The sequence below is a fragment of the Myxine glutinosa genome, chromosome 3 (assembly GCF_964187855.1).
Source record: "Myxine glutinosa chromosome 3, kmMyxGlut1.1, whole genome shotgun sequence".
NCBI classification, from domain to species: domain Eukaryota; kingdom Metazoa; phylum Chordata; class Myxini; order Myxiniformes; family Myxinidae; genus Myxine; species Myxine glutinosa.
Window position 1 is genome coordinate 209,638,254 of NC_136263.1, and position 10,075 is coordinate 209,648,328.

General features: G+C 39.6%; 1 protein-coding gene across 1 annotated transcript; it reads left to right on the forward strand.

Moving 5' to 3' along the window:
* The first annotated feature begins 2,080 nt into the window (after positions 1-2,080).
* On the forward strand, positions 2,081-9,599 carry LOC144891259 (extracellular calcium-sensing receptor-like). The gene is made up of 6 exons (XM_078773675.1): positions 2,081-2,214; positions 2,569-2,600; positions 2,642-2,711; positions 2,848-3,127; positions 9,143-9,416; positions 9,505-9,599. Exons 1-6 carry the CDS (start codon positions 2,081-2,083, stop codon positions 9,597-9,599), a joined length of 885 nt encoding a protein of 294 aa, XP_078629801.1.
* The last annotated feature ends 476 nt before the right edge of the window (positions 9,600-10,075 follow it).

Here is a 10,075-nt window from a genome sequence, read left to right on the forward strand (position 1 = left end):
TTGGGTCTTTTGGTCTTTGGGAGTCTTCAAGGTATGTTGGGTCTTTGGGGGTCTTCAGGGTATTTTGGGTCTTCAGGGGTCTTGGTGGTCTGAAAGGTCTTGGGGGAATTAAAGGGTCGTCAAAGGTCTGAGGGGTCTCAGCAGTCTTAACGCAATTAAGAGGGTTAACAAGCCTTACGCCTCGGTCCCCCGTCGTTGAAGTGATGTGAGTTGACAAAGTGGAAGACGCAAGCTGGCCATCTTGGATTTGGACGTGGCGACCCAATTTTCAATGGCGTTCTCCCTTATGCGTATATACACCCACACACCAGACTAGAAGTTAGTAGTTCGTTTATTTTTCAAGATATTTCGCTCACAAGGTTCAGACATGTATATGGTGGCGGACATCTTGGATTTTGACGTGGCGACCCAATTTTCAATAGCTTTCTTCCTTATGCGTAGATACACCCACACGCCACATTAGAAGTTGGTACTTCGCTTATTTTTCAAGATATTCCGCTCAAAAGGTTCAGACATACATGGCGGTGGCCATCTTGGATTTTGCCATGGCGACCCAATTTTCAATAGCGTTCTTCTTTATGCGTAGATACACCCACACACCAGATTAGAAGTTGGTACTTCGCTTATTTTTCAAGATATTCCGCTCAAAAGGTTCAGACATACATGGCGGTGGCCATCTTGGATTTTGACATGGCGACCCAATTTTCAATAGCGTTCTTCTTTATGCGTAGATACACCCACACACTAGATTAAAAGTTAGTAGTTCGTTTATTTTTCAAGATATTTCGCTCACAAGTTTCAGACATATATATGGTGGCGGCCATCTTGGATTTTGACGTGGCGACCCAATTTTCAATGGCCTTCTTCCTTATGCCTGGACACACCCACACACCAAATTTGAAGTTGGTACTTCACTTATTTTTCGAGATATTCCGCTCACAAGTTTCAGACATACATGGCTTCAGACATACATGGCGGCGGCTATCTTGGATTTTGACGTGGGTTGCACCCACACAACAAATTAGAATTCTGTCCTTCACTTACGCACGCACACATGCACGCACGCACGCACGTTCGCCCGCACGCACGCACAGACGGACGCAGGCACGCACGCACGGATGCACGCACACACGGACGGAGGGGAAAACCATAGTCCCCCTTTCGCTCCGCGGTGCGACGGGGGACAATTGAGAGGGTGGAAATTGTATTTGAAGAAGAAGAAGACGTTTTCATCGCATATAAACTTACATACATAGCGAACCATATACGTTTGCTCTATTATAATAAGATATAGATGTTCCATCAATGTTATGATCTCGGGCTAGGCATTGTGCCTCAGTTGCCTATCAATCTATTTGACCAGCCATCCTGTATCATTGTAAATACAAGTGTGTTGTCGTAACTTGAGCTGCCATATTTTTTAGTTGTGCGGTAGTTTGTTTTCAGCTTATACAGAACACATTATCTAAAACGCATCCTATTTAGTTTTTCAACTCCCACAACTAGTCGCCATCACCAAACAAAGTCGACATGCCAGTTTTGTACAAACCAAACCCATGAAACATCCACTGGAGGGAAAACTTAACCAATTCTCTCCTTGTAGTGGGGCCCAGGCATCCTTAGCAACCTCAGTGTAATTCTTTCCCAAAAGTATTCGCAGGTGCTTGTGTTCTGCAGCCTCATTGGACCTTCATTTTTCACTAAACGGTTGTAGTTAATCAAAATGTTCGGTTATTTCTTTTAATGATAGATAAAAATAATTTGTAGTAATATTGATGCTTTTTAAATTTTCATACAGTTGCATTAAAAAATAGAAATTATAATAAATTTATAAATTAATGTTTCAAAATTGTTTGTCCAAAGTGGCTTCATATGTAGCAGATAATCAGTATATTAGTGTTACTTGCGAATCAGGATGGGAGGGAACACACGTATTGCAATGAAGCTGAGATGTTTGGATATATCGATGAGATTGTGGAGCACTCTCATTTGTACAAAATGTCTGCACGTACTTGTGTTAAATTTCCTCTTTTTGTTTTGCGTCCATGAAGCATTGGCCGAGGAAGGGAAATGCAAGGCGATGGCAATTCAGGATTTGCAGAGTGTTGTGAAGCAAGGAGACGTGATGCTTGCTGGGTTCTTCCAAATTCACATAACCAAGCCAACTACGAACTCGACCTTCAGGGAAATGCCCCGGCAGCCCGATTGCTTCAAGTGAGTATGACATCTTCTCGATCCACTGGTTTCTTCGTCATAAAATGACTTTCAGAAAGTGGTTTGTTTTTTTTGTTTTTTACTTTTTTGGTTTATGTCAATTGGCAATTATACATTTTGGGGTATTTGGGGTATTTTGGGTCTTCAGGGTCTTTTGGTATTACCAAAGACCAGTCAGACAGCTTTTGGTATTTTGGTATGCAATTATACATATAATTGGCAATTATATTTGTGCATGCAAAACAAAAATCAAAAATTGTATTGGCTAAAAAAAATACTTTTCGTAAACTTTTAGAAAGCCTGAAAGTCATATATACAGACTTTAGTTGTGAAACATTTATTTTGTGTTTTTAGATTATTACCTCCCCCACTGAAGGTGGACAGAGGTTATGTTTTCACTCTTGTCTGTCTGTTTGTTTGTGAGCAGGATGTCTCAAAAAGTTGTTATTGTTAGGATTAGGGGTTGGTTCATGTTTTGATGCAAATCCGGACTATCCGTGGGATACAAAACGTAAACTGTTGAGCCTGGCAGAGGTACGTGCTCTACCGAGTGACATTCTAATTACTAATTGTAAAGGCTAGATGCAGTATTTTATAAAAAGAAAAACGCATAAAAACATTTTCTTCCGGCAGTTTTGAATCCAGAGAATTTCGCTATCTTATGGCGATGATATTTGCGATTGAAGAAATTAACAACAACAGTCTATTGCTTCCAAATGTAAGTCTTGGATACATGATTTACGATGCCTGTTTTAATACTCACAAAGCAGTCAAAGCGACAGTAAATTTCATTGGTTCAGAAGTGATACCAATGCAAGAAAATATCTGCAAACCAAGCGCTGTTATCGGGAGTGCGAGTTCCTCCTTCTCGATCATTGTTGGTCGTTTACTTGGTCCTTTCTCTGTCCCACAGGTACGTTGGTACAGTGGTACACCCAAGAACATTTTATATTTTGTTTTTCTTTTCTATATTAACTCTTGAATCAATTTAGCTGTTGATCTTCCCACTACCTTTGTGCAGTTTGTGGTCTCTGCTCCACTACTACAGACTGCTTAATTATTTGATATATAGTCATGTGAAAAATTAAGTACACCCCATGTAAAGTTTTGACTTTTTCAACATATTTCAACATACAGCTATTTGATCCTCATTTCAACAATATTGATAGATAAAGGTGATTTAATATAACAAATATCATGAAACATTTACATTTTGTAGTCCATTGTATAATTTAAATAAACATAAATGCAAATTTCGCATGTGGAAAAAGGAAGTACACCCCTACATTTATCACTACTTCAAATACCTAAAATTAGAATCAGGTGCACCAGCTCAGGTGCAAATGAATAGAACATCGTTACAGAGGATCTTGGAGAGACCTGTCATATTTAAACCTCAGACATTTAGTTTGGTTTGCTCTTTGTTGTTGAAGTGTGCGGTGTCACCATGTCTAGATCAAAAGAGCTCTCTGAGGCCTTGAGAAAGAAGGTTATAGATGCCTACGAGTCTGGGAAGGGATTTAAAAAGATCTCCAAACAATTTGAAATCAATCATTCGACTGTCCGGAAGATCATCTACAAGTGGAGAAGGTTCCAAAGAACTGCCAACTTGTTAAGGCCAGGCCGCCCCAGCAAGTTCAGCCCGAGAGCAGACCGCAAGATGCTGAAAGAAGTCTCTAAGAACCCCAGAATGTCATCACGGGACCTACAGGTAGCTCTTGCCACTGTTGATGTCAAAGTGCACGAGTCTACCATTATAAAGAGGCTGCACAAATTTGATCTACATGGGAGGTGTGCCAGGAGGAAACCTTTGCCGTCCAGAAAGAACATCAGGGCAAGACTAAAGTGTGCCAATGAACACCTAGGCAAAGACCAGCACTTCTGGAACAATGTGCTCTGGACAGACGAGTCAAAGGTAGAGCTATTTGGCCACAGTACCAGAAGACATGTTTGGTGAAAACCAAAGACAGCATTTGACCAGAAGAACCTGATACCAACTGTAAAGCATGGTGGTGGAAATATTATGGTTTGGGGCAGCCTTGCTGCATCGGGGCCTGGGCAGCTCACCATCATAGAATCCACTATGAATTATTCATTGTACCAGAGGGTGCTTGAGGATAATGTGAGGCCATCTGTCGGAAAGTTGAAGCTCAACCGAGGGTGGTCCTTGCAACATGACAATGACCCTAAACATACCAGTAAATCCACCAAGGAATGGCTGAAAAGAAAGAAATGGAGGGTTCTGGAATGGCCAGGTCAAAGCACGGATCTAAATCCCATCGAGATGTTGTGGGGAGATTTGAAACGAGCTGTGCATGCAAGAAACCCCTCAAACATCGCACAGCTGAAATAATTCTGCATGGAGGAGTGGGAAAAAGTTTCTCCCAGTCGATGTCAGAGACTTGTAGACAGTTATAAGAAACGCCTACTTGAGGTTGTTTCTGCCAAAGGGGGCAATACCACTTATTAGTGCCAAGGGTGTACTTACTTTTTCCACATGCAAAATTTGCATTTATGTTTATTTAAATTATCCAATGGACTACAAAATGTAAATGTTTCATATTTGTTATATTATATCACCTTTATCTATCAATAATGTTGAAATGAAGATCAAATAGCTGTATGTTGAAATATGTTGAAAAAGTCAAAACTTTACATGGGGTGTACTTACTTTTTCACGTGACTGTATATGGAGTTGACAATTACTCAAAGTACAGGCCAAATAACTCCTTTCATTTCATACTTTAAAAGGCTTTTTCATAAAAAAATTCAAAGGAAAAGGGCAATTTATATTATCTCAATATCCCTTGAAACTCGTACATTGCATAAGGTGATATATTGTTGTAGATAACACTTCTATGCAAGCTCTCACCCCTCATTCCTTCTTGGGGTTCAATAGTGTCGGTCGGTTATTGATATATTTTGTCAACAAATGGGATTAAATAATGTCAAAGTTATCTCCTTTGTTCTGGATTATTAACAGCTTTGAGTTGTTCCATGTTAGGTTTTTTTTATTTATCATTGCAGAGGAACTTTATAAATAGATTTGTCAATTTGAGATCTTCCACTACAAAGGGAGTCAGAAGTTACACAGAGTCCCGTCTTTCGTACACTGTGTGTGTTGGTGTGTGTGTGCCGTTGGTTGTTATCTCCATATGCCGTTTCAGAAGGTAGAACGGAGTCTTCCCAGATCAAAAAGTATCCACCTCCGTTTCAGTAAGGGATCACGATTCATAAACAAAGCTGTACAGTTTTCTTGTTCTCAAAGTTTTGTTCAAGGCCTCTTTTTTGTGGTCGTCACCGAGCCCCGGACAGCTTCCAATTGTAGTTTGTTTGTTTGTTTGTAGTATTAATATTCCCAGGGATGGATTTTAAAATCTAAGTGAGGTTTTTCTTTATCATTCCCATTGCTTCAATAACCACTGGTACAATTTTGGTGTTGTTCAGCTTCCAGGATTTTTTCACTTCATTTTTAAGGGCTTGGTATGTGGTCATTTTCTTGATTTCTACATTCTTTAGGCCAAAATCACTGGGTAATCAAACCTCAATTAGTAATGCCTTGTTTTTATTTTTATACCTCAAGACTATATGATTTATTTTCTATGTTCATGCTGGATGGGATCATTATGTTTTACATGGTCACTACTTCCTTGCTTTCAGTGATTGTTTTTGCTCCATGTTGCTATGAGTTTTCTCTGACTGGGATATTGAAATTTTTGCAGATGTGACAGTAGATTATTCTGCACACCTTGTTGTGCCTTTATGTGTACAGGCGCTCTGACATGAGTTTTTTTAAATATATCCTGATAGGAGGTGACTTGCTTTCTGTTTCTACTTCCTCGCAGAACCTACACTTGTCCGATTGACTCAGTCCTGTCACCTTCTTAAAGCCATTCATCCTTGGTCTTTGGCATTAATAATGATTCGTTCCCTGTCCAAGTTGAACTGGCCTCTTCTTAGCCAATCCAGTGATCCTTCTTTGTCTATCCCCAATATCTCCAACTCTTTTTTATACCTCCCTGCTCTTATCTTTTTCCTAGTTGTTGGTGTAGGTATATTTGTTGACATTTCGTTTTATATTTTTATTTTGTCTTTTTTGCAATCATTGGGGCTGTACAGCCCCAATTCATTCAGTACAGCCCCAAATCATTGGGGCGAATACAGATTCGTTGTTGTTCTGGTTTTTGTGTGACATCTTCTCTTCGCACCTGTCTTTGGACTTTTTTGCAATGTGTGTTTGGGATACCTTCAAGGTTTGTTGTCTTTGTGGTTACTTACAAATTGGATTTGGTAGCCTGTTGAAGTTTTTATAGAGTCACCCAATCCTACAGTTGTCATTCTGAACACTTGGTTGACCTCCCTCAGGCAGCTACCTCATTCTCGTCTCTCGACAGGCACATTCTCAAGATGCACTGAATTTTGTAGAACAATTTGTGGATGGTGCTTGTTGATTCCTTTTATGGCTAGTTTATTATTCCGCAGCTGTACTGGAACACTGGTACTGCTAGATGGTTAATGGCTTTGATTTTGTTTCTTGGGGTGAGAAATGTTTTCAGAATCAGCCTCGTTCTACACAGGTATTCCTTGGTAATTGTTTTGTGCATTTGTTTGTGACATATTTGGTGGCCCTCTTCTACTCCGAGGTATTTGTGTGATACAGAGTTGTCTAGCCCTTCCGTTGTTGTATCTAGGTGGATTTTTATTTTGCTTGTTTCTGCTGGTTTACGTTGTACGAATGTGCACTCAGCACACTTATATTGACGAAATTCCATTTGAATGTTGGAAGAGTACTGATTCATTAATTTGAGTTGTTCTGCCAATTTTTTATCATTTGGTGAGAAGAGGTTTGGATCATCCATGTACAGTTGATGTGTCACCTCTCTTGTCAATTTGGATTTTCTCTTATTTGATGTTAGGTTGTATCCATGTCCTTGTTCATGAAGTTGCTCCAAGGCCAGGCAAAATAAATGGGGCGAAAGGCTATCACTCTAGAAGATTTTGCGGCGTGTCTTCACATCTGGCGTTTAAAAAATAATCAATAAGTATATAATCAAGCAATATTTACATGGCGTATTCATATAAAGTCTGCATCATAAGTCACCAAAGAATTGATGATGTTTGCTACTATTCGAATGTTTCACATCCTTTTTGAAAGCAGTGTTTATATCTGCATATTGGCATCAAAGAATGTATAGTTCTCCTCATTCAATCAGACAAATATACAGTGCCTTCAGAAAGTATTCACAACCCTTGACTTTTTCACATTTTGTTGTGTTACAGCCTGAATTTAAAATGGATGAAATTGAGATTTTCTTTTGTCACTGATCTACCCATAATACCCAATAATGTCAAAGTGGAATTATCATTTTTAGCAATTTTTCAAAATTAATTAAAAATGAAAAGCTGAAATGCCTTGAGTCATTAAGTATTCAACCCTTTTTTATGTGACACTCCACATTGAGCTCAGGTGTATCCAATATCCTTTGATCATCCTTAAGTTGACTCCACAACTTGAATGGAGTCCAGCTGTGGCCAATTAAATTGACTGGACATGATTTAGAAAGAAACACACCTTTATATATAAGGTCCCACAGTTGAGAGTGCATGTCAAGCAGGAACACTACCATGAAGTCCAAGGAACTGTCCGTATAATTCCGAGATAGAATTGTGAGGAGGCATAGATCTGGGGGAAGGGTATAAAACAATTTATTGTGTTGAAAATTCACAAGAGCACAGTGAGCTCCAGAATTAAGAAATGGAAAGAATATGGAACTCTTGCTAGAGCTGGCTGTCCGACCAAACTGAGCAACTGGGCAAGAAGGACCTTGATCAGCGAGGTAACCAAGAACCCAATGACCACTCTGGCAGAATTACAGAGATCCTTGGCTGAGATGGGAAAACCTGCCAGAAGGACAACAGTCTCTGTGGCACTTCACAAATTTAGGCTTTATGGGAGAGTGGCCAGACGGAAGAGGCCTGGAGTTTGCAAAAAGGCACGTGAAAGACTGAGAGCATGATGCAAAATATTCAGTGGTTTGATGAGAAGAAAATTAAACTCTTTGGCCTGAATGCAAAGCGTTATGTCTGGTGGATACTGAGCACAGCTCATCACCATTCTAACACTATCCCTACCGTGCAGCCTGGTGTTGGCAGCCTCATGCTATGGGGATGCTTTTCAGCGGCAGGGACTGGGCGACTTGTAAGGATGGAGGGAAATATGAATGGAGCCAAACACAGGCAAATCCTTGAGGAGAACCTGCTTAAGAGTGCAAAACACCCTAGACTGGAGTGAAGATTTACTTACCAACAGGACAATGACCCCAAGCATACAGCCAAAGCAACACTAGAATGGCTTCAGAACAATAACGTTAAAGTCCTTGAGTGGCCCAGCCGAAGCCCACACTTGTATCCCATTGAGAATCTGTGGAACAACTTGAAGATTGATGTTCACTGATGCTCACCATCCAACTTTACAGAGCTTGACCAAATCTGCAAGGAAGAATGGGGAAAAAACTCCCCAAATCCAGATGTACATAGCTGATACAGTCATACCAAAGAAGGCTCAAATCTGTAATAGCTGCCAAAGGCACTTCTATGAAGTATTGACTCAAAGGGCTGAATACTTATGTAAATTTGATATTTCTATGTTTAATTTTCAATAAATCGGTATACATTTTAAAAACATGTTTTCACGTTGATATTTTCACGTTGATTCACATGCGGTATTTTGTGTAGATCAGTGACAATTTTTTTAAATTTAATCCATTTTAAATTCAGGCTGTAACAAAACAAAATGTGAAAAAGTCAAGGGGGTATGAATACTTTCTGAAGTACTTTGTGTGATTCTTTTTCAACAATATATATACTGTATATGTACACATAGACACACATTTATAATTTGTATTGTTTTTCATGATTCCTTTATCAGATAAGCTACATTGCCACATGCAAATGTCTTAGTGATAAAAATGAATATCCATCATTTCTTCGAACTGTACCAAGCGATGCTTTCCAGGCCACTGCAATGGCTCGCATAGTATCTCATTTTGAGTGGAAATATGTTGGAGCATTGCATGATGATGATGACTATGGAAAGCAAGGAATTGCACAATTTGCAACAGAAACGGAAAGCAAAGGGCATTGCCTCTCCTTTCGTGAAACTCTACCAAGTGTTCAAGAATTTAGTAAAATGGAAATTATTGGTGAGTAAGTTATTTTTTTATTTTTGTACACTATATTGTCGCAACTGACACACTGCTCATTTGCAGTGGTTTGTTATGTTTGTTACAGACTGTAGGTTAAACCGCAAGGATTATTTTAACTGTAAAATCATATTTCCTCGTTGCAAAATAATTCTCAAAACTGTGGCTGTAATGGATGTCTAAATGTGTAGGATGATTGGCAGGTGCCCCCTATTTATCAGAACCTTTGCAGCAGTAAATTGCTGGTGTGAAAACAGTGTTCACGGCCACATTCCAGTGAAGAGATGCTATTTGACGTTTGTGCCTTTGGCACAAATTGCCAGTTCGACTATTGATGGGAATCCACTCCATGCTGATGAAGGACAGTGAGCCAGAAATATGTCCATGGATTGGTTCCCATGCGATGGCCTAGCATTGCTTTGAAAGGAGTTGGTTGAGCGACTTACAGAAAGCAGTGTAGCAGCTGACACTCTTTCTTTACAATGGACAATTCTGTGTCTCACATAATGCAGCTCAAGCTGTGACCATGTGACCAATGATGTTTTCTTGATAATCTTGCAATCACCATGCCTAGTCAATGACACATGTAAAGTTTCGAGTCAATCGATTTGGTGGTTTGAGAGAAGATGCTTTTTTAAGGTTTTAGGTTAAATCCAATA